General features: G+C 44.6%; 1 protein-coding gene across 1 annotated transcript in view; it reads left to right on the top strand.

Annotated features, from left to right (window-relative positions):
* Positions 1 to 25546, top strand: part of LOC149354372 (nose resistant to fluoxetine protein 6-like) — a 37860-nt gene that overhangs the window by 6688 nt on the left and 5626 nt on the right. Inside the window, exons 4-5 of the mRNA XM_089575970.1 lie at positions 5781 to 5901; positions 18287 to 18476. Coding sequence (XP_089432096.1) covers positions 5781 to 5901; positions 18287 to 18476 — 311 coding nt within the window. The remainder of the gene's footprint in view (positions 1 to 5780; positions 5902 to 18286; positions 18477 to 25546) is intronic.

The raw sequence follows: 25546 nt of genomic DNA on the forward strand, positions 1-25546 counted from the left end.
CTTTTGCACGTTGTTTATGCAACCACGTGGGCAGAGAGTCTTCGTCTGGTGAATTCTATAGTTAGTTAAAATCAGTAATAAACTGTTTAACCGCTGCTGTCAGCGTGCATGTTTATTTCGAAGGTTAGAGGACGTTGTATACCTAGACAATTGAATTTAGTAAATGTGCCGCAGAACATCTGCGTTTAGAGGTACCAACCTCTGAATTTCTCAGCACAGCCTGTATAAGTACGCAAGCAAGGCCGTTAGAATAGGGGCAAAATTTCTTCCCCGCGTGTAACAGTTGTTGCGTATACCAAGTGCGTAGACCTACAAGTAAAGCCGATGATTGTCACACATTAACTTTGGGCTCGCAAAATGGAAGAAGCGCTATTCACTAAACCTGCGCCAGTCCTAGGAGGATTTTTGCCGGGATCATCACGAGCTTACATGCGTTACTACACTGTTGTTGAGCTGGAAATATACTGGATGATGTTTAGACAAAAAAGGTGTTCTACGAATACGGTCCGATTCAATTGTCTAAGAATGGCCCCGCCACTTCCAGGTTTAAGATAATCATCCTGGTGATAAATAATAGCTGACCTGTGCAGTATACAGTACTAATCCTCGCCCACTGACGGAGACAAAATTTCTCTGAAGGTGGCCAAACCTATCAACACGTCTGACGGCATGAAATATACAGCTTCGTTAGGGCGCGTTGCTTTGCGCCATAGGTTGCAACTGCCGCATGGATGTCCTCAAGAGACGGCCTTCCTAATTGCTTCATCCCGCTTCTTCTCCTATATTTTTATTTATTTATTTTTATTTACATTACACTGCGAACGTCATACGTTCCAAGCATGAAAGGCAGACAACAAAAACACTTTCAATAAGCCATAAATTTGTACAGAGATATACAAAGCAAGTTTTAACACATGACACAAAAGAGCCAAACATAATGTCACTAAGATACGTTCTTCACTAAGAATGAGCCTAAAAACAAAACTCACTAACATACATACAATTTTTTTTACAGTATACAGCTCATCACTCTTTCAATATTTTTACTCATCATCTGAGCGTCGTCCCTTTTGCTCAGTGCAGTGTACACAGCCGAACACTATGACTCATGTTTCCAGTGCACATAACACGCACGGACGGAGGGTCAGTAGCCAACCAGCGTCCATGGTATGTACTCTCCCTCTGTCCGTGTGTTTTTGCGCACAGGAAAGAAGTCATATTGTTACAATCCACCTACTAGTCGACTGTCTGCGCTTAGTGACACAACCGAAACAGCACAGGGAGAAAACAAAGCACGCCGAACAAAGCGGCAAAGTGACAAAACAGCACGTCGGAGTACGGTGCAGTGCTGCTGGAGGGATGAGCTATCATAGCCATAACCGCAAACGGTAAATCGCAACACATACGGCAGCGACCATGAGAGCTAGTGAGTGCTCGTTTCACAGACTCAGTAAAGAACAGGGTAGGGTAATATTTGCGATCTCCAATATCCACTTTTTCTGGCAGGTAAACGCTGAAGAATTTGTTCTGGAAGCGTCGATTCTGCGGGTTGACTATCATGGAATTCTGGCAGATACGGCCGACATAGGACTTTGGGGGTACCTCTTCTGTCGTCGTGCTGTTTTTTCGCTGTGCCGTTTTGTCGCGGTGCTGTTTTGTACGGCGTGCTGTTTTGAGGCGTGCTGTTTTTTCCCTGTGTTGTGTTGTGGCTGTGCTGTTCTGTCGCTGTGCTGTTTAGCGTGCGCTGTTTCCGCATGCTGTTTGGACATGTGCTGTTCTTTTGTGCCGCCGCAGTTTACCCTATCGAAAAACGCCACCGAAAAATTTCAGTCCTCACACTGGATTTTTTGTTGTATTGTGGGACATGAACTCGTGGTAACACCGGGAATTTTTGTAGTGACATTATTTTCTGTAGCATTACGTGGTTCCTCATCCCGGCGACAGAACTATACAAAAAATATTAAAATGCTAACGAAAAATATTTCTTTGCAACAGGACGACAAACCGTTGTGTCGTATTCTGGCTATCATTTCCTCATTTTTTTTTGAACTGGGTTGATTGCTTTCAAATTTGTAGCCTAAGCCCACTTTTGAATACCACGTATGTGCACTGAAATAAGCAATAAGTGCAGGTAGACAACTGCAGCGTGGTCGCTACATTACTCAAGAAATGCTAGTCTTAGAAGTGATAATTTCGGCGCTGCACGCCCGAACACTAAGCATATCTCGTAGCTGGGATAAGCTCTGATCTCGACCGGCAACAATGCAGTGACATAGTTGCAGTATTGGTCAAATGTTTTAGGGGAATCCCCCAAGGTGGAGTAGATTTGTAATAAGGGAGTAATTACTCATTGGCATCCACCCGAGTGCAGCCATGCGGCTACAAAGGAAAGCTATACAGATTTCTCAGAAACTTCGTAGTTAAAGAAAAATTCGTCGTGGTCCGGGGTTCGAACCCGGAACCACCGCTTCACCGGAGCAGTCGCTCTACCAATTAAGATAATCGGGACGGCAAGCTTTCGGTAGGGCGAGAGCGAATTGATCAGTAATTCGAAGTGGGAACAGTGTTGGTCAAATGTTTTAGGGGAATCCTCCAAGGTGGAGTAGATTTCTAATAAGGGAGTAATTACTCATTGGCATCCACCCTAGTGCAGCAATACGGTTACAAAGGAAAGCTATACAGTTTTCTCAGAAACTTCGTAATTAAAAAAAGGCTTGCTGTCCCGGTTAGCTCAATTGGTAGAGCGACCGCTCCGGTGAAGCGGTGGTTCCGGGTTCGAACCCTAGACCAGGGCGAATTATTCTTTAACTACAAAGTTTCTGAGAAAGCTGTATAGCTTTCCTTTGTAGCCGTATGGCTGCACTCGGGTGGATGCCAATAAGTAATTACTCCCTTATTACAAATCAACTCCCCCTTGGGGGATTCCCCTAAAACATTTGACCAACACTGTTCCCACTTCGAGTTATTGATCAATTCGCTCTCGCCCTACCATAAGCTTGCTGTCCCGGTTAGCTTAATTGGTAGAGCGACTGCTCCGGTGAAGCGGTGGTTCCGGGTTAGAACCCAGGGCTAGGATGAATTTTTCTTTAACTACGAAGTTTCTGAGAAAACTGTATAGCTTTCCTTTGTAGCCGTATGGCTGCACTCGGGTGGATGCCAATGAGTAATTACTCCCTTATTATAGTTGCAGTATATTGCAGTCGGCAGGTTTGCAAAAATCAAGTACACTTGCCCTGTTTCGACGGGCTTTTAGCTTTTTTCTAATGTAACGTAAAACCAACGAGGAAAAATCTAAGTAATCGTTTAGCTTGCTAAAAGTAGAATTACAAACAACAAGCCACTAGAGGGGACAAATCTCGCTGCCTTCTCTTGTCGCTTGGTGTACCCTAGCAACGCAGCTACCTCAGCAACTTTAACATCTGGTTGCCGCACTGTCGCTTTCAGTATGCCTTTCAACACGCATGAAGTGGTAGGATATCACTTTAGATAACAGCGCGGGTCCAGCGCAGCGGCAGGGTTATGCAGTTAGCTGCCCTGATGAGTTCCCGAATTCATAGTGCTGTGTATCACGAAGCATTCATTTTAAATCAAGGCGAACCAGAGTACGGTCACCGGTGCCGTGTCGGAAGTCTTGCTGAGGGCGACTGTACGTAGACACATCGTAGATGGGATCTGGGATCGTGCTAATTACGAGAAGCATTTGTGTATTGTTGCAGACAAGAAGACAGCATAGGTACATTTGAAATACATATAATCATTTACGAATACAGGAAATTTGTCAATACATTAGCCAGCAGTCTTCAAGAATTTGCAAAAGTGCTCTCAAAAGCATTTTTTAATCGCCAGTCAAAAGCCGACCATTCGATTTTTACTATCACTATAGCCTTTCTTAGCACCTTCCTCCGCCGTAGCAACTATTCCACCATGTGTTGCGAGAAAAATTTCACCGAATAGACACTTATTTTGAAACTTGTGTCCTCGTCTCGTCCTTTCAGGTCAATTGTAGCCAGCTCATCTCCATGTGATGATACAACGGTGCATTAGTAACGTAAAGCCGATCGTTCTAAATTTGTGAATGTGTAACTTTCTTGAGGCGTTTGCATTTATTACCAACCTGTCCAGGTAGCAGCGCCTTTCAGATTGAGTTTTTAGCCTTTTAAAACAACCGACAACCAACAAAAATCATCATTAGAGTATGGTCGAAGTGAAAACATCTTGCCTCCTGTAACAATTGAGCATCGGAATACTGAAGAAACGCAGATTTATAATGTTAACTTTGCATTCAAAATCTCGTGAAACAAACTATCAAAGCTGTGAAACAAGTGCTATCTTGCGGTGAAACCTTGCCATTATTGGTGTATCCCACCACGTGGAGACATCGCAGTAAAATAATTCAGATTTGTTGTTAAATGCAGAGAAATTTTTCTTTCAAGAGTATTAGTTATGGTTTATTATAGTTTCTGCTGTCCCCAGTGCACGCTCTGATTAAGAGCGACGGTCCCATCACATCGCTGATAGAATTTTCTAGCTTCTGTCACAAGGTTTTGCCACAGTGTTTTGCGTTTCTTGGACGAAACGGTAATCACGTCCACTCAAATGTTTGTCGACGAGACGTACCGTCTTTGCGAAAAGTAACCAGGCAACAGGATTTTCTTCCTAGCCGTGTAATGGAGCATTTATGGCACCCTGTAAGGTCTAGATCTGTGTAAGGTCAGAAGAGGCCTTGGCCTCCACTGTCGAACCTTTCAGTCTTTAGGAATGCCGTAAGAGCTCCACTATAGGCAACGGGCGAACGTAACTCCGGCGTCGACGGGGCGCTTCTCTCGGCGAGGAGCTCACCAGCTGCAGGATGAACTCGGCTCCGAGTGGGCTGCAACGGCTGCAATATGATCAGGGCGGCGGCTGCTGCTGCGTTCTCACTTTTATGAGACTGCCGATTTTAGACATAAACAGTTACATTGTCGACTGCATATGTGTGAACGTGCGATATATCACCAGGAACTCAGTTTGAGAGCTCCAGGTTGCTCGTCGCGAACAACCTTTCGCGACCATTCATTAATCTGAATGCCACCTGCCACCATGGGCAGTTCGCTCACAGTCCGGTGGGCAGGTCGTCACCTGCCACGATGGGCAAGATGTGATGACGTCACAAGATCCCGTAAACTATTTAGCAGGAACCACATTCTATCTGCATGCTCCGGCCGCTCCGGCTGCAAGGCTTCAAACGGCCATGAACGGCAACACCGGGCAATTTTTTCCGACACGGGGATGCTCACGCTGACGCCTTAAAATCTTCTGCATCGTTTCTAACAAGACGGTTGCAGAATTCAGCACTTCTGACAAGTTTTCCGTTGCGACGAAAAACAATGATTCTTAAAACTTAGTGGTTGGTCCCTTTAAAAGTCCGAATTTAGAGAACCAAGCGCTCGTTCTAATACAAGTCAAAGATTCATTTTAACCGTCGTGTTTAGTACGCGTGATTTGAAACGTGGATCAGAAGTGCTAATATATCTTTTGCAGCGTCATCTTTCGATGCTTGGCAGACGGAGTTTCAAATTGTTCGCCGCAGTGATAGACTAGAGAACACTGCATAAGCTTTGCTTGCTGTTGCAGCTCACGTTGATCCGATCAGTAGAGAACGGTTCCTGGCCTGCAGCATATTTTATACCTTTTTGTACGAATTATTTGCAAAGGTTTTGTTCTTTCCTGCAGTGTAAATAGCCTATTGGCCTCCGTGTTTAAAGACGCATCGTGTATTGACATGTATGAATGCTCTGCAGGGCAACGATCGCCACCCTGAACGACGTCTACGTGTTGCCCACTTACCATGCGGTGTGCTACTTCTCTGGCTGCATAACGCTCCTTCTCGTGCTCAGGTACAAAGACTCGCACATATCAAAGGTAAGTTTTTCTTCGTTTGCTCTAAACGGCGGCAACTAAAATTAACCTAAGAGCTTTGCATTTAAATTTTGTACTATATATATATATATATATATATATATATATATATATATATATATATATATATATATATATATATATATATATATATATATATATCAACAACGATTTCTTGGCAGCTGATTGATCAATATAAGATAAAGTCACCAGAAACTGAAAAACATAACAGGATTTAATTCTTGAGGTTTCGGCTAGAGGACCAGCCTGGTCCTCAAGCCGGAAGACCATATATATATATATATATATATATATATATGACAGAAGCCAACAGCCAGAGAAACCAAGGGGCACAGGGGACTTTTCTTTTTTAAATTTATTTATTTAATTTGTGGTGTTGATCAACTTAGAATATTACTGAATATGTTATCGCTTAATGCTAATTGATTAGAAAAGCAGAAGAAAAAACAACCACTATTCCGCCGGTGGGATCCGAACCCACGACCTCCGAATTACGCGTCCGGTGCTCTACCTCTGAGCTACGGCGACGGCTGTCAAATCTTCTGCTTTTCGGGGGTATTTATGTTTACAAGTAACTTAAACTTGAGAGTGTTCATCAGCGCCACCCACGTTCATAAGCGGCGGACGTGGAACGTCCTGAGTTACCGCAGGTGTGACGTAGAACGTCATCGAACGAAGAGGGTGGAAGCTGCGTGAGAACCCTCTTATGCTTCCTATGGCATCAAGGCTGCCAGAACCGAGGCCCTCGCTGAGCAATTAAGCAAACAAGAGAAGGGGAATGAGGGGCTCGTTATAAATATGACAGAAGCCAACAGCCAGAGAAACCAAGGGGCACAGGGGACTTTTCTTTTTTAAATTTATTTATTTAATTTGTGGTGTTGATCAACTTAGAATATTACTGAATATGTTATCGCTTAATGCTAATTGATTAGAAAAGCTCTGGCAGCCTTGATGCCATAGGAAGCATAAGAGGGTTCTCACGCAGCTTCCACCCTCTTCGTTCGATGACGTTCTACGTCACACCTGCGGTAACTCAGGACGTTCCACGTCCGCCGCTTATGAACGTGGGTGGCGCTGATGAACACTCTCAAGTTTAAGTTACTTGTAAACATAAATACCCCCGAAAAGCAGAAGATTTGACAGCCGTCGCCGTAGCTCAGAGGTAGAGCACCGGACGCGTAATTCGGAGGTCGTGGGTTCGGATCCCACCGGCGGAATAGTGGTTGTTTTTTCTTCTGCTTTTCTAATCAATTAGCATTAAGCGATAACATATTCAGTAATATTCTAAGTTGATCAACACCACAAATTAAATAAATAAATTTAAAAAAGAAAAGTCCCCTGTGCCCCTTGGTTTCTCTGGCTGTTGGCTTCTGTCATATTTATAACGAGCCCCTCATTCCCCTTCTATATATATATATATATATATATATGGGTAGAGCATTACAAAAAACGCGACTGTCCTTTTCACTAACACCTATTACAGGGAACAAAGGGAATCATACTTCATTCACAAGCTTGGCACTTTCTCCTATGGCATGAACGCTCTCCCGGGAGACTTTCCCGCTTAAAGGAGCCAACGTACTAAATTTCACCCGTATAGACCTTGGACAGCGGTATAAATCGGAATACGCCGGAACTTGTTATTGACGACTTCAGCCACACCATAGTCCTTCAATGTTTTTTTCTGGTCACGAAACTCCGGCCGAAGTTTCATATAGGGACAGCGCGCGCCGCTAGTGGCGCGGCTGTCGGCGAGGGGGCACGAGTCGCTGCGCGAGACCTGCTCGCAGCGGCTGTTTACCTGCCAACAGGCTCATATTCGCTTGGTAGTTGCGCTTTCTGGGGATCGGTATTTGGGCTTAGGATGGACGCTACTTTACTGGTTATCACCTGAAAGCTTGGCTGCAACATCGAGACACTAAATACCCTGTGCGATCGACGACGGCCGCTAGTAAACCTTGTTATCGGCTGTTTTCTGGCAAACGATTAACCCGCTTACTTTCTCTCGTTGCTTTTTTTAAAAAAAAAAGCGAATTTTGAACATTGGTCCAGCCTTCGCAATCATTTCTGCCGCAACTTGCCTACAACGTAATTCTGGAAGATATAGCGTAGCGATCAGTAACATATCTATGTGTGTCTGGGTTGCGCCTGTCTCGGCCTAGTCCTTGCTTTCATCTAAGTGCACAAGGCTGCTTAAGGCTGGCGTTTACCTTGTGAGAAATACCGCAATCTCAATAATGCTAAGAAGATGACGTTATGGAGGCATTTTAAGAACTGGAGTGCGCGCTACAAAAGCGATCACATGACGAATGCACTGGTAGTTGGATGGTGCTATCTCATTTTTTTTTTGCTGCCTCTTTCGGAGGTGGAAAAGCCATCTGCTCAAGGCTCTTGCTACATAAGCCATTTATTTACACTTTGTCATGCTTCGACTGCGGAGGCGCTGGCGAGTGCAAGGAAATTATGAATTTTTGTTGTTCATTGCTCATGTGCTGGCTTCGCGCTACCAAAATGAGAGACAAGCTGTGAGCGGCCACGCAACAAGCCAAAAATGAGCAATTATAGAAATCACGGAGAAATATGTACAAAAAAAAATAAAATGCTCTAGGTCTTTAACGTGGTTATACCCAGCAGACGTGCGGACGCATGCGTTTAGCCTATTTGGCTCATGGTTTTGCTTCGCTGGGTCGTTGGCACGTCTGGCGACGATATTAGACTGAAGTTAAGCTCTGATCGAGGTTAAGCAGCTCTAACGTGTTCGTTCCGAAGGTTCGTGATGAAGACGATGGTGTGCAATACACGCAGCGCGTGAGTGTGTTGCAGTTTAGTTTTGTTCATATTTGGGTCTGCACGAAACCCTGGCCAATCTCCCACCGTGGGTATTGTGCCATCGTTTTTGAGGCGACAACAAGAACAACAACACGAGGCGTGATCGGCTGCTGCGATGGCACAGTGCTCTTGTGCAGTTGCCAGCGAAACTGATCCGTTCGCTCCGCCGGGGGTTCGAAATTTCCAGTCGCGGCAATATTTATTTTATTTCTGCATCCTTAAATTCAGGGACACCACAAGATTCTTGGTTGTGTTTGACCCCATGAAGCAGCTTTCGCACCAAAAGCCATCAGCACATTGAAGAGTACAGCTGACTGAAATGCAAAATCGTCACAGATTCATGCTCAAGTATGCTGGTTGGCTTTCGAATATCCGTGGGACGGCGCCGGGCCGGAGTTTCAGCTTCTCGCGTTGCGGCGACACCGCTTCTCCGTTGATCACGAACCCGTGAGGCTGAATCAAATCCGTGGGGCAAAATGGTTCTCGCTGACACGGGCATGCTTGGAGTCGAAGCTAAAGCCACCGCTTTCCTGTCGGGGTATCGCCCGCTTCCATATTTTACGCTGCTCGGCGTCGCTCGGCAGACAGAACAGCGAGGCCTTTTCCTGCGTACCTCCGTAGACGGAGCGGCAACCCGCTACGCAGGAAGTATTCGGCATCACAGGCTTGCACGTCCTGTGCACTGTACTTATTTTGCAAACGAAGGCAAAGTGGAGAAAATAGTTGCTGCCGCACCGCCGGCGTCCTATTCCGCCCGTAGACTCGCGGCCGTAGAGACGCTCGCTTCCTCGCGTCTTTGCCCCCACAGGACACTCAGCGCCGCCTCGTGGAAGGCGCGGTCAACATATGAAGCTCTCCCATAGCGTTACGGAGAAGTTTCATGACCATAAAAGCATTGAAGGACTATGGCCACACTCTTCAATGGCTGGGAGTCTAGCAATTTCTTTTATGAGCACTTCCTTTGCCCCACCCCCTGCCAGCTTCCACGTTTTATCCCAAATAGACACCTATAATCTATCTATCCCCTTGACCACTCGGACCCACTGATCTCCACTAGGGGAGCTGGATGCCGCATCGGGCGCCCGAAAGTGAAGCCACCGGAAGTAAGCGGTCTTGTCCCGGAAGTCAGCCTTTGGTAGTGCATGAAATCAGACCTCAGCACGGTTTTTCAGTTCTAGTTTTGTTTTCCCACTTAGCATTTCGTCTTTTCGCCGTTCTCATCTTTTTCCATGACAATGCCTTCCTGTTGCGCCGTCAACTGAGCGAGGAGAGCAGCGAAATCTTCGGGAAAGGCGTTTCAAAAATAAGGGCCCATTGCATCTCAATGGGACGACACTAGCAGACGACAGGACGTCGCTACACACAGCAAGTATGGAACCCCGTCTGCTCAGCTCTGTGTCGTCCCGTCGCCAACACTGCTCTTTACTGTGATGCACGTTCCCGCGCTCCAGCCCAAGTTATACCATCAGTGGGGGATAAATTTAAGAAAGAATAGATGGAAACCTTCACCAGGCAGCTGACCTTGCAGCGACCATTTCACCGAATTATGTTTAGACAGAACCGAAGCGGGGGCTATATATGTTACTATCTGGTGAGGTGTCGATGGTGTTCGGTTGGTTCGCATTAGCGCCTCCAAATGGTATGGTACTGCTTTTTCGACGGAGCGTGTCATGTACTTTTTCATATTGGAGCAAGTTAAGCCTGAATGGGCTTGTATTCGTGGCTGTTGATGCAGTTGACTTCTAACAGCGCTTCTCTTGCGCACTGCAGCATTCGTCTTTCTTGTCAGTCGTTCCTCTCGCGCTGTGCCTTTTCTTTGCTGCACGAAAATTCGGTTTTAAGATTACCTAGCCTCATCGTCATTCCACTACTTTTCCTTCACGATCGGAAGACAAGAACCAGGCAAGAACATCGTGTTTAATGCACGTACCCCTTTGCCGAGGCAGGGTGAGACCTGCATGCCTATTTTCTTCTGTTTCTCAGAAATTGCAGGGTTCGGCACGCAATGCTCACATTTCTCGCGTTCATCTTGCTTGTTCCTTTCATATAACAGTAGAAATTACATGAGAACAATGCAAAAAACTGAGAACGAAAGGGCGAAAGACGCGACTTTTTGCATTGAAATACACAGCAGACACCCGACTTACGGAACAAGCAGTCCAACTTCCGGTGGCTTCACTCGCGCTCGTCTCGGAAAGCGGGAATGCGGCATCCAGCCACCTAGTGGAGATCAGTGCTCGGACCACGCGTCAGCTCCGCGGGCCGCAGACCTTTCGCGTTTTTCGCACACATGTATTATTATTTTTTGTTTGTGTATCATTTCTAGCATTCGATTGTTTTTCATTTTTCTACATATGTCTTGATGTTTGTTATTTACTTGAAAAACATCGACTTAAGTCGATAGTGTCAGAATGATTTAACCTGCGCGTGGATGTAGGTCTCGAAACCACATGCACTGCACCAAGCTTTGTCAAATTACTGTGACCATGTCATATTTGTTTGGCGACACATTTCATCAATAGTTTTTACTTTTTGTGTGTGCGCATGTGCGTTAATATTTTTTTCTGTTATATATATATATATATATATATATATATATATATATATATATATATATATATATATATATATATATATATATATATATATATACACACACACACATAAGCCAACATCCACGGAAACCAAAGAACAAAGGGGATTTTAATTTATTTTTTATTCCGTGGTGTTGATCAATTTAGCATATTACTGAATATGTTATCGCTTAAAGCCAATTGATTAGAAAAGCAGAAGAAAAAACAATCACATGCCGCCGGTGGGAACCGAACCCCCGATCTCCGAATTACGCGTCCGCTGCTCTACCAATTCAGCTACGGCGGCGGCAGTGAAATTTATTTATTTATTTATTTATTTATACAGAATACCCCTAAAGGCCCTCGAGAGGGTATTACATAGGGGGGGGGGCACAGGCAATTGAACAGAATAAAAGAAAAACCACAAATATAAAACAAACAACAAAAGCACAAATAAGACACACTGGATGAAATAAGTAAGCAAAAGAATCAATCAAAAGCACAAATAAGACACTTTGCATGACATATAAGTAAGCAAAAGAATCAAAAGAATGGCAGCGCGGCAAAGAACGAAGATTACTGCATTATTAAAATCTGTTTTCGCAGGTATTTATGTTTACAAGTGACCGACGCGTAATTCGGAGGTCGTGGGTTCGGATCCCACCAGCGGCATATGGTTGTTTTTTCTTCTGCTTTTGTAATCAATTAGCTTTAAGCGACAACATATTCACTAATATTCTTACTTGATCAACACCACAAAAAAAAATAAATAAATAAAAAAAATCCCCTGTGCTCCTTGGTTTCTGTGGCTGTTGGCTTCTCTCATATTTATAACGAGCCCCTCATTCCCCTTCCCTTGTTTGCTTAATTGCTTAGCGAGGGCCTCGGTTCTGGCAGCCTTGACGCCATAGGAAGCATAAGAGGGTTCTCACACAGCTTCCACCCTCGCCGTTCGATGGCGTTCTACGTCACACCAGCGGTAACTCAGGACGTTCCACGTCCGCCGCTTACGAACGTGGGTTGCGCTGATGAACACTCTCAAGGTTAGGTTATTTGTAAACATAAATACCCCCGAAAGCAGAAGGTTTGACAGTCGTCGCCGTAGGTCAGAGGTAGAGCACCGGACGCGTAATTCGGAGGTCGTGGGTTCGGACCCCATCGGCGGCATATGGTTGTTTTTTCTTCTGCTTTTCTAATCAATTAGCTTTAAGCGACAACATATTCAGTAATATTCTTACTTGATCAACACCACAAATAAATAAATAAATTAATTCAAAAATCCCCTGTGCTCCTTGGTTTCTGTGGCTGTTGGCTTCTCTCATAAACTTGACAGTGTTCATCAGCGCCACCCACGTTCATAAGCGGCGGACGTAATACGCCCTGAGTTACCGCTGGTGTGACGTGGAACGTCATCGAACGACGAGGGTGGAAGCTGTGTGTGAGAACCCTCTTATGCTTCCTATGGCGTTAAGGCTGCCAGCACCGAGGCCCTCGCTAAGCAATTAAGCAAACAAGGGAAAGGAAGATCAATTTATAATATTACTGAATATGTTATCGCTTAAGCGATAACATATTCAGTAATATTATAAATTGATCAACACCACAAAATAAAAAATAAATTAAAATCCCTTGTGTCCCTTGCTTTCTGTGGCTGTTGGCTTCCCTCATACATAAGTATGAGGGAAGCCCCCTCATTCCCCTTCCTTTATATATATATATATATATATATATATATATATATATATATATATATATATATATATATATATATATATATATATATATATATATATATATATATATATATATATATATATATATATATATATAGATAAGCCTTTGCCTACTTATTACATGAAAAGCCGATTTTGAGTAGAAACAGCTGTGACTGTGGCGTGAAAACTTGGCCGCTATTCGGAAGCTTTTACAGAACTAGTTATGGCGAGTCGCCCCATGCATCGAGCGACCTCCGTCGACATCGAGCTACCACGATGAGTTGACCAACCCGTACACACAACCGGTTTGTCGCGCTTCGCGTTAACTTCGTCGCCATCAGAAGGATTGTGGGGCCAAAAAAAAAAAGACGCCTCCAACTTGATGGGGCGGCATCCTACGCAGCCTGGGCGGTAGCAGTGACCGCGTTTATAATAATGCCGCCAGCGGTGACGTTTCAAATCAGGCGCCCTGGGGGAAGGCTGTGGATGTAGCCGAGGCGGTGCGTCGTGCACTGAACGCTGCACGTGTGTGGGAAGCCAGAGTCGCAAACACGCTGCACGAGAAGATGCTCAAGTCAGTCCAGACACATCTCTCAAACCTTAAAGCACCCGTTTTAACCCTCCAGAAATAGAAACAAGCATCACACACTCATTGGTTGCAGCAGCATTCAAAGCGAAAGCATCAACTGCAAAATCACATTCCGGACCAGCTAGCGCTGATGGTCTGGATTACCACGGGCGCGAACGTCATTTAAGTTTCTCCAAATGGGCGTCTTAGATAAGTTTTTGGTGAGAATGAGTCTTTTTCCCCCCACGCTATTTCTATCATTCAGTGTTGCTTCATTTAAAGACGAATTCTAGGAGTCAGGGAGCACCTGCTAAAAGCCAGCCCGCAGCACGCCGGTATAGAAGTGATGCACCGCTGTCGTCGTTGAATCAAGAGCTGTACCCAGCGCTAACCGGTGCTCCTCTTTGAATCTCATAATGACAATTCCGATATTAAATACTTTCGTACCATGTCTTCAGCTGGCTGTCAGCTCTAGCATAAAAGCCCATTTAACACGAGAGAAGATGGTAAGAATGCATGAGGAATGTAAAAAAATAAACATATAAAGCAGGAGAACGCATTATCTCAGTGATTGCTACCTTGTGTTTGAAAATATCATATGCATGCCCCGCAACAAAACGTGTGAGTGAGGAAAAATCTGGTTATTGGTGAAATGATCCTGAAAAACCTGAACGATGGCATGACTTCTAAAAGAAAAACTGCGACATGAACTTCGAGAAGATTGTGTTTCAGTCATATTGAATCTTAATCCTCATCGCCTTTTGTCGTTGGCTCAAGTGACGTTCACCCTCGTTGCCACGGGTACTTGCAATTTGACATGGAGGACGACAGTAATTGAATTCAATTGCAGAGAGAAAATCATATATCAGCCGAAATTTCTACTCAGTTTTCTCCGCAAGCATGCATTTTGTAAATAATTGAAAACGGAAGATATTCACTGGTACTGAACAAATTAGGCATGTCGACGTCTGCTACTAATTTCGAGCGCCAAGCACTGACAAATTATTCTCAGGGAACCGCTGGCGTAATCACGTTCCGCATCTGGTTGTTTGCGCGGGACATGGCGAGAAAATTGCGCCGCTACGCTGAGGGAAACTACGTGCGTGTGTGCTTACTGGAAAGAAAACTCTTTGCCACGTGCGCACTTTCGCAGACGAATAAGAGAGCGCAGACGGGAAAAAGAAAACCCCGGCTAGCCGGCCGAGACACGCGTGCTGTGCTACTCAGGAGAGCTTTTTAATCGAGTTTGCTCGTTTTCTGTGAACACCTTACCGCTCAAAAAAAAAAAAAAAATGCCGGGATTTTCCCAACGAAACATTTTTTTAGAATCCATTACAAACACGCCACTGCAGGCGCCCGGATTTTATGTTCGTAGCTGTATACTAGGCAAGAATAAGGAAGGACTCTACTGGAACCGCATCTATCGTTAGGACACGTCGCGTAACCAAAAATTTGGGAACTATTCCACTGCTGATAAGGATCATTGCTTCGAATAGCAGAGTTGCAGGCAACAATCATTAAGTAGCGTTATATTTCGTTTAGTTTAGTTTATAGGAATTTAACGTCCCAAAACGACTCCGGTTATGAGAGAGACTGTAGTTTAGGGCTCCGGAAATTTCGGCCACCTGGGGTTCTTTAATTTGCACTGACACCGCACAGTCACTGGCCTCTAGAATTCGACCGCCGTGGCCGGTATCGAACCCGCGTCTTTCGGGTCAGTAGCCGAGTGCCATAATCCCTGAGCCACCATCGCAGCTTTATTTGGATAAATGCGGCCAAGAGGACGGTCTCAAAAAAAAAAAATATTTCTCGCCGCGCAAAGTTAGTGCTCAGTCACCTGTTTACGCAACAAGAAATTTCCGCGACTTCAATGAGTTTGAGATGTATACTCTTGCTCGAGACAATTCCGGGCTAGTGCCAGCTAGCACTCTGGCGGCATTGGCACGAAGTTCGAGCGCTTTTTTTCCTTGCTGTGAACCCCTCTTTTTTTGTGAAGAACTGCGGAAGCAAATCTAGCCATCGGAGAGCTTTAGGGTGTGTGTGGAATGGGCGGCATGGGAGAAAGTTTCTGCAATCTGTCTCGCAATTTGTTGATGACATTTGAACGGAAGCTCCAGCAGGCGCCAGTGAGCCAGGGGGGGGGGGGGGGGGGGGAGAGAAGCGTCGAAATTTCAAAGCTAGTTTGAACTCTTCTTGATTGGCGAGCCCCTTCCTATTGCACCCAGTCGGGCTATCAGCGTTGTTGAAGCGACGGACGCAAGTCATTCGTTAAGTAGCATTCAACATGAATGCCGCTTTGGAACGGTTTGTAACGAAATATGGATACACACAGGAATGGCGATTGCCTTGGAAGGTGGACTTACACGGGCTATAAAGAAGATATGGCTATAACGAAGGAATCGCCAGGGCTCCTCCACTTATAAAAAGGTTCAACTTTATACAATTAATTCGAAAAAAATGAAAGAAAACAACGTGACATAATTTGCCCTAGGCAAACACTTTTTTTCTTTTGATGTTTTTTGTACATGGTCCCATTCCCATTTTGTCGTCATAAATACTCACGTCCACCCACTTGTTCAGAACGCTTGAGTGGCGTCTCCCATAATGAGTTGCAGACACCTACCATTTCGCTCTCGGTTATAGACAGCTCGTTTTTGAGCAGGTGATGAATAACCTCACCGGATGTCACGACTCCCACTGGTCCTCCATTTTCTACGAGAGATTGGTGCTTCTTCAGTGGCCTAAAGAAGCGGCTACGTGCTTTGCCTGCTGCCTGCATCATGACACAGATGTATGCCACATATCTACTCAACTTGACACGACAAACAGTTGCGACTAGTTGACCTTACATTGAATGTTCGTATTTTCGTGAAAGCAGCACGGCACACCCTGGAAAAGAGGCTTCGTTGAACACAAGCTTCATAGCGGCGCGCACACAACGCAGCAGAGAGGTGTTCCTTGTTAAAAGGCCTCTTCGGCTTTTCGCACATGAGGTAGTGATAATAAAAACACAGAATGCCGACTTGTTCGTGCTACGTATAGCTGGTATACCAAGCAATCAAATGAATTAACTGTTTATTTTTCATGTATGCGCAGGTACATGAAATGGCTGCGGGAAAAAGCGGCTCTTTGGCAGCTTGACTGTCCCGCTAACCCAGTCGTTTTAACAGCAGCGGGCAGATAATATGAATGAAGATTACACGAGATAGCACACACTGGAGGAATTACACAAAAACTAGTGCGATGACAAATGAGAAAGAGAAAAAATTACAGTAGGTCAGTAGAAGAGACATTACGCAGCTACATATCACACATCGAACAATACAAACACTGAATTTTGCGATATATATTTGTGTCATTCATTAGGCAATTATTGAGCACTGAATGTAGCATATAGCAAAGCTGTTGTTTACCGGAACTGAGGCGAGTCGTACGCATATCCCATTCTGATGGAGATCGTGTTGGATAATGCGCTGTTTTACTGTGAAGTGGGGCGAGAATTTGAAGACTAGATATGTTTTTCTGCCCCTCAGATATAAATTTCACTGTGAGATGGTATTTATATAGGTGAAATATCTGTAATATGCGAGACTGACAAAAGATATTTCTGGTAGTTGATCCACATGTTTTATTGTAGATGTGCCGGAAGGACAGTGTAGCGCGATTTGAAGGTTACCGCGCGAGCGCCGACCAGAACAGGAACCGCGCCATGGCCCAGAATCATCTGCCGGGACGAGGGAGGTATCAGGCCAGCTTTCCTTACTCTCTTTGCTGTTCTTTAAGCAGCCGCCACTCCCTTCTGGGGAAGTAGATTTTTAATTTTTTTGCTTCATGGAACAGGCAGAAATGGTAATGCGCGCGACGTATTCCTCTGTGCTATTGGAACTGGACGCTACGAAGCTTCATCTACGAAGCGGCCGCGGTTATACCATTCTGCAAAAATCTTTTGCGAAATTTCATTGCCGAACAAAAACAGCTTGACGAGGCGATGTTGTGATGGTATATTCTTTGCAACTCAGAAAGTCTTTCAAATGAAGCCGTGCCAAGGATCACCTGGCTTACCAGATTTTTCCTACCAATTTTGCTATCGTCCGCGAAGATACGAGCTAACCAAGTCCACTCTTGATCGCAAAGAATGGAAAGATTAGAATAAAAAGAAAAGACAGTGATTTCGTCACGGGGGTGATGGTTTTAGCATGGAACAGCGAACGACGGAGAGAAGAACAGGAAATCGTAAATTTCATTGTTCCAAAACCGGCCGCTAGGCGCCCGGAACGCTGGGCCGGTCGACGCTCGCGCGATAACCTTCAAATTGCGCTAGACTGTACTTCTTCTGCAGGAATTCAATGCGCTGTAAGTTTGAGAAACAGGCTTCTCCCCAAAATAAATGATAATTATTAAGGTTTGAGCAGAAAAATGTGTTATATTACATAATTTTTATATGTATCGACAAGAAATTTCTAATCCTACCTATAATAGCAGTTATTCGTGCCGGTTTGTTCGTTATATAGAGGGATGTTGTTTCCAGGTCGTATTAAACGGGAATATCACGCCAAGGCATTTATAACTGTCGAACGAACCAGAACCCAATTCAAAGAGGTCTGCTGTTGGTCAGCTCATCTGCGTACAGTTCTAGAGCTACAGTTCAGTGAATGTGTTCTTGTTTCCCCTTGACCTTTCAGAGGACAGCAATCGTGCTGTGGTGCATGTCGACTGCTTGCTGCCTGGCGTGCGTGTTCGACAAGTACGATTGGAACCGCGGCGAAGCCCCGGAAGGCTACTGGGCCAAAGTGGCGTTCGCCCTCGGTGACAAGATCGCCTGGTCTTTCTCGCTCTCGTGGAGTGCTTTCGCCTTCTCGACCGGAAGAGGCGGTGAGTGCCAAGCCATTGTTGGTCCCATAGACACTGCGCCGTCAGGGAAGGCACAGGACAAAATACGCAGTTGCCATTTTCTGACATTCAATTCAGTTTACCTATGAGGCTGTTGAAGATACTCAGCGAAGAAGAGTATATCACTTCTGGGCCAAGCTTAGCTGCATCTTCAAGCGGTAGCCCATATTTACGCCTTTCAGAGCGGAGTATCTTCGACTTTATCTCTTGATTAGTCTTACCATGTGGCACGTGGGCAGCCACCTTGCAGAAATAAACACTGGAAAGAAATAAAAAAAAAAGAAAGTGCAATGTACCATTACTAATGCTGGCAGCAATAGCAGTATTACCCTTTATTGCATTAGTAATGTAGAAATGGAAGTAGTTAGAACGGCCTACCAGATTTTAACGGTATTTTGAAAGTGATGCAAAGCCGGTCGCGGTATGGAGCACAGCGGCCTCACAAGATGCTCTAGGAACAACGTGTTGAAAGAAAATTATGCAAACGCTTCATTAGTCGTACTACTGGACTACAACGGATCGCGTAAAGGGCTTAATGAAAAAAATGACCCAGAAAATGCAGACTAACCGTAGATATAGCAAGTCGTTTAAATCTTTAGCTATTGTTTTCTCATGAGAGAGTACTGTAGGACGTGAAAAAAAAATGTGTGTGTATGTGTGCGTGTGTCTGTGTCTGCACACGCGTATGTGCACTATTGATTTTATTGGCTTAAGTCTTTTAGAGCGTGACGGAGAGGTGTAATGGGTTCTAATAAAGTGGTGTAAAAAAAAGAGGCAAGCTTTAAAGCGACCTCTCCAAGGACTTCCCAGGAAGCCTTTCTGCTGCATCGTATCGGGAGAATAGCCTGACGAAAGTGTTTTAATGTCTTCGTTGAAAACTCGCACCAGAATGGAGAGCGACGGTCGTGGAGAATAGCACAAGAAGAAGCAGGAAACCAGCGTGGAAGATGAACGCGGCGCAGAGGTGGAAGATGTCACGAAGCGGCATGCGAACACAAAATGATGTTCAGTTTTAATTACAGATTTAGGATGTTTTTAAGTTAACTAAGGCATCAAAAGTTTGCAAACGCAAAGCTTACTTCAGGAAACCTTCCAACTCGAAAGTTCTGTAATTGCTAAGTTAAAAGGTAATGACGAGCAAAAACTTAACGACGGAAACATAGCACACCCAACAGTTGTGAACAAAGGCATTTTTGAACGCGAAAGAGTTTATGAGTGCAATGTTTTCATACACTTTAACATTTCACTTCAACAATCAATACGTCAAGAGATCTCCCGTCGGCAGGCTTCAATTTTTTTGCTATTAACGTTTTTGGTACCGTCAAAAGCGTTTCTCTATGTTCTTCTATGGCAGCCTTAATTGCTCGATGCGAGCGATGCAGACACTGTAAAAAAAAAAGATTTTGCTACATGTCGCAAGAATAAGCCATTACCTTCCGTATTTTTATACCAGCATCCTACAGTTTTTCAATATTCAAAAGTTTTGTCCAAGAAGGTTGGACACATTTGTTTCCCGTCAATCGCACTTTTCTGATTCCGCACTCTCCTGATTAAGAAGACAGTGTTTAAACACAGGCTTGCACAGTGGAAGGCGGGGCCAACAGTAAGGATTCTGTTGGCTTTGTCTTTCTGGAAAAGTACTAAGCGTATGGCTCATGACATTTCCTGAACTTGCTACACTCAGCGATTAGCACCTGTACCTGCACCTTTATTGGGAATGAGGAAGGAAACTGAGAGGGGGCTATGTCTACTCTACTGGAATCTCTTCCACACTAAGATTTGTTTTTCTTAATGTGCAGAATTCCCAGCTGAATGCATGAAACCTAATCATTCCAAAAAATGCCGCCAACATACTGACGGCTGCGCACACACCATTGCTCGTTCATACGCCCCAGCTTGTACTAATTCCCACTGGCAGTTCTCCCACCTTCTCGACATACGCGTTCTTTCTATGATAAAGAACACTATGAAAGCTTAGCATTTCTCAGGCGGAAGTCAGAGTTCTGGCCGTCGATGCGGCCGGCAAGTAGTTGTGAGAAGTCGTAATAGTCTGACGCTTTAAGATAAAATGAAAAACTTGCCGGCTATCTCTCGAGATTTCATGCAAAAAAAGCGACTATCGCTCCATCATTAGTTCCTATAGGCTTGTGTTGAAGTTCGTTGCTGCCACCTTGTTCCTTCTGTAATGGACGACGCGGTACTGAACACAGACTCCATCGCCGAGTAAATACAAAGCGTTGTCCTCTGTACGAATGGCTAGACATGGCACCAGAAGCTGCAATAGGTGAAACCACGTTCCCTTACCATGGTATTCGAATCGGCAATCCGAAGCAAGTTTTCTTGTTCCGCAAGGCTGAAAAGCGTAGTTCAAATTGCGATTTCGATTCAGATTCAGAGTTCTGCTTTCATCGCAACGATATGGTTACCAGACTCCCTAGACATCTTGCTCCTTCGCGGTTTCGAAGAGATCCTCCGTGTTGCTGATTTGAATACGCCATGATTGCTTCGCGCGGCTACTCAGTGCTCTCAGTAACTTGTTTAGCGCAAGACCCGCTCACAGTATCAGGTTTTTATGTCTCACCGCTTGCGGTATTTCTTCACAGTGTGGCTATGACTGCCGATTGAAGAAGGACACATAGCAAAACGTGTTTGTAAAAGGCGAGGTTGTACGCCGCACCGACGCATTTATCATAGGTAAAAGAACATAAATGTTCAGGTTGTTCGTGCTGCGATAGACTTCGTGGTATCTTCGCAATAGGCTATTATCAACACACCGGGTTGAAGGCACGTGAAAAAGAGACATTGTAGAAAATTCATCCTGCTGCTGTTGTACCTTTCACTGTGAAGGTGGAGGGAAAATTCTTCACGGCACAGCAAAAAAGTTAATGGAAATTCTATTTGGGCTCGCTAATCCATCTGGCCATATAGTAAAGAAGTGTTGTTAACTCGAAAAATAATAATAGATATGCGAATCAAGTGATAAAAGGTTAAAATGTATTTCATTTACTATTGAAAAGGTTGGCTTGGTTTATGGGTATTTAACGTCCCAAAGGAACTAGGCTATGGGGGACGCCTTAGTGGAGGGCTCTAGAAATTTCGACCACCTGAGGTTCTTTAAGGTGCACTAACATCGCATAGTACACATGCCTATAAAATTTCGCTCACATCGAACTTCGGCCGCTGCGGCCGGGATCGAACCCGCGTCTTTCGGCCCAGCATCCAGCGCCATAACCAATGAGCACTTAATATGAAAAAGGATATAAACTATTAAATCCTTCCGGGGAATTATGACAATGTTGCTCATTTACAGGCTGGGAATGAAGGCGACAAATTTCACGCTGCTGGCTCGAATAGAAAGTTATGAGACATTGGAAAAACTTTAGAATGGATTCAGAAGGACTAAGGTAGGGTTGTCTGTCATCGATACCACTGATCACGTTTTATGCAAAAAATGGAATAAATGCTATAAGAAATTAAGGAAATACTTATGTCTCAAAAGAACTAAGGAGAACGGTTGTGGACCAGCAGATTTAACGAGTGTAGACGACAGTGTACTCATCAAGAGACGCTGATTGGGGCAGTCGGCAATACATATAAGAATAAGATATACAGAGGTAGAGTTAGTCTACTCATTTTGTCTTCATGATTGCAAGCAAACGTTAAGCCTAGCACGAATAACGCAATATTGTACTTAGCACTATCCCTCTCTCTAAAGTGTATACTAACCCTGTTTTGTTCCATTTAACGCAGTGAGGATGATTATGTTCTAACTTAATGAGGATTTGTTTGTCCTTTAACTATTACTGCCTACTGTGTGCCTGGTGTACGGGAGGGGTGGAGGACAGAACAAAGTCTCCTAACTTGGGCATATCGAGTCCACAGTGAAGAAACTAACAAAAATCAGGCATGCATAGAAGTGTGATGTGTGAAATTGACAAAACGCAGAAAATAAACAATTATTTGAAACAACACACCAAGACTGAGGTACAGATGAGAATTAGCCAGAGTCATTGCCTTCAGGTTTTACAGCCTATGGTTCCGAAAAACTGACGCCAAACGCTAGCGTTGTCGGTTTCTTCGTGCAAATGAATCGCATTAATTCCGATAATTTCATGTAAAACATCCTCATCCTCCGTTATAAGCCGCAGCGCAATGGGCATTTGTCGAATAAAAAAAAACATGGAAACCGATGGTTCAAAGAAATTACTGTCTCATTAAGTAACCGGCCAAGTTTTCTCCTAGTTCACGTAGTTGCACCCCTTGACAACTTGTTGCGCAGCAGTGACCATACTGCTTGCGTTATAACTGCTGTCCGGTTTGGGTAATCAAGAAAAATAGAGCAGAGAAATGGGCGCCACCATTCTGCGGCGCTCATCGGTTGTAGGCATACCTCTGGTATCAGCGCGCCACCTTTAAACCAAGGTAACTACAGCTCTCGTTTCTAACACTACGCTTCTGTCACCTCAGCGGTCCATGCAGGGAATAATGGAATTTTTCGTACGTAGGCTACCCTACTCGTTTGCCTGATAATACTGCTGGATCAAAACAAGGAGTTCATTATTTTACGAGAGCTTTTCTAGGGCGATCACACATGGTGTCGCTGACTTAGGTCGTGGCTTTCTGGTTCGATTGTAGTAATCAGCTCCTGAGTACTGTATAAAAGAAATAAAGGATTAAAATTTGTTGAAAGTCATACAAGAGTAGGCAATAATAACGGTAAACTGGGCTAGTTGGTAGGAATTCATACTGAAAACTGCGCAAAAAAAAAACGAAGACACAGAACGAGAAGGCACGATACGGGCGCAGACTATCAACTGAATTTTTATTCACGTGAAGAGGCCTATATAAGTATCTTCTGCCCACAGTGAGACAAGCACAAAAACACGTGATATCAGCGTGACCGTTAAGGTTGTCGTGGTTTTGTTTGTGCGCAGTTTTTTGGAAGTGTAATTGACGGTTGCATCACGGTGCACGCGAAGGGATAGTGGGTGATTGTGTTTTGGGTTGATTTTCGCGGTTGTTGTGTTTTTGTGCTTGTCTCACTGTGGGCAGAAGATACTTATATAGGCCTCTTCATGTGAATAAAAATTCAGCTGATAGTCTGCGCCCGTGTCGTGCCTTCTCGTTCTGTGTCTTCGTTTTTTTGCGCAGTTTTCAGTATGAACAGGAGGCAGTAGTTGTCGCGAATTGTGGTGACGCGTCCCTGAGGGCTGGAGCGGAACGCTTTTGCGTTTAGGTTCGAAGAAGAAAAACAAACGAATCAAACAAAACAAAACGAGACCGTGAGTATTCTTTAAAAGGAAAGGAGCCAATGAAAGAAACGAACACACCAAGGAGAACACACACTAGACACGCGTACAACACTACGGATGAAAAGGAGAGAGTTCATCGGATACAAAGCGCCCCAGGTGGAGTGGGAATGCCTTGCAGGTAGCAAGGACGCGGGTTGGCGACTTGCAATGCGTCGCTGGCGTTACGTACAGGGAAGCGGTGGTAGAGAGCCAGGAGGTGAGGAACGGAGATGAACGCGGTAGACGCTGACGAACTCCTGTCAGCCGCCCCCAAGAACTGGGCAGCTGCAGCAGGAAAACCGTAGCCAGGTCCTGTCAACGGCGTTCCAACACACCGTAGGCTTGTGCAGCCTATCCAAGGAAGCCTCGGCAGCAAGGACCCTCAATCCATCTGCTGCCACTTCCGAACTCGAAAGGGACGCAGTAGGCCTGCGTCGTTGATTCAAGGGCAGTCCACGGCAGCACAGACCCGAAGTCTGACGACTGCCACTTCGACGCTTGAATGGGGCTCAATGGTCTTGCGTCGATGATTCAAAGGAAGTCATCGGCAGCACGGACCCAACTTCCGACAGCTGTCACTTCGACGCTTGAATGACTAGACTTGTGGTGCGGTGTCTTCCCTTACACCTCGCTTTGCTGAAACGTCAGCCCTCTGCTCCTCGTGCCTGCCTCGCGCACACCATACGCATGCGCACACGCGCAACGCGGGGCTGGCGCGCACGGCACTCCGCTGTCCGACGCACCACTTCCGACACGCCGCGTTCCAAAAATCCCTCGATGGTTTGGTGTGCACATCACAGTAGTACACTTTAAACCTAATGCGTAGCCCATCGAAACGAACAAATTAGTCCCAAGGTGTCGTCAAAGACACTTTTCTTATTTTCAGCCCCAAATATTGCTAAGACATTCAAGCCAGTTATCTGTTGGAATAGTACGCACCCAATATATATATATATATATATATATATATATATATATATATATATATATATATATATATATATATATATATATATATATATATATATATTGTTTCGATGGGCTACGCATTGGGTTGGAAGTGCACTGTTGTGATGTGCACACCACACTGTCGAGGGATTTTTGGAACGCGGCGTATCGGCAGTGGTGCGTCGGACAGCGGAGCGCCGTGCGTGCCAGCCCCGCGTTGCGCGTGTGCGCGTGCGTATGGTGGTGTATAGATATATATAAGTTAAGTAAAAGGAGGAGAATCGCTTCATTTCGAAACATTGATTTGGTTGACGTTTCGACCAGAAGCCGGTATTCATCAGCACTGAGTATGAAGGTATTGCACATGGGTTTACAAGGAGGGGGGGGGGCAACAAAGAGGGGGAAGAGAAGGAAAAAAAAGGGGGAGATGGGGGTTGCGAGCAGGGGAGAAAGTTATAAACAGCAGCAGAGAAAGTTTTTCTTCGCAGTGTGTATATATATATATATATATATATATATATATATATATATATATATATATATATATATATATATATATATATATATATATATATATATATATATATATATATACCGGGTGTTTTTTTTAGAAGGTCCAAAATTTTTAAAAAAAGGTAAATTGCTTTAGATTTATTTCAGCACTGCGGCTATACTGGAGGCTACGGCGGGCACCAGGCAAGAGGAAAACTGTTTTAATTAGTTCGCTGATTAACTAAATATGTTAATTAACTTTTCTAATTTTTGTTTTAGGGGATATGTTGTATTCGCAGAATTGGAGATCGTCCTCTAAAC

Source organism: Amblyomma mixtum, chromosome 3 (assembly GCF_055824585.1).
Source record: "Amblyomma mixtum isolate Tamu chromosome 3, ASM5582458v1, whole genome shotgun sequence".
Classification (NCBI taxonomy): domain Eukaryota; kingdom Metazoa; phylum Arthropoda; class Arachnida; order Ixodida; family Ixodidae; genus Amblyomma; species Amblyomma mixtum.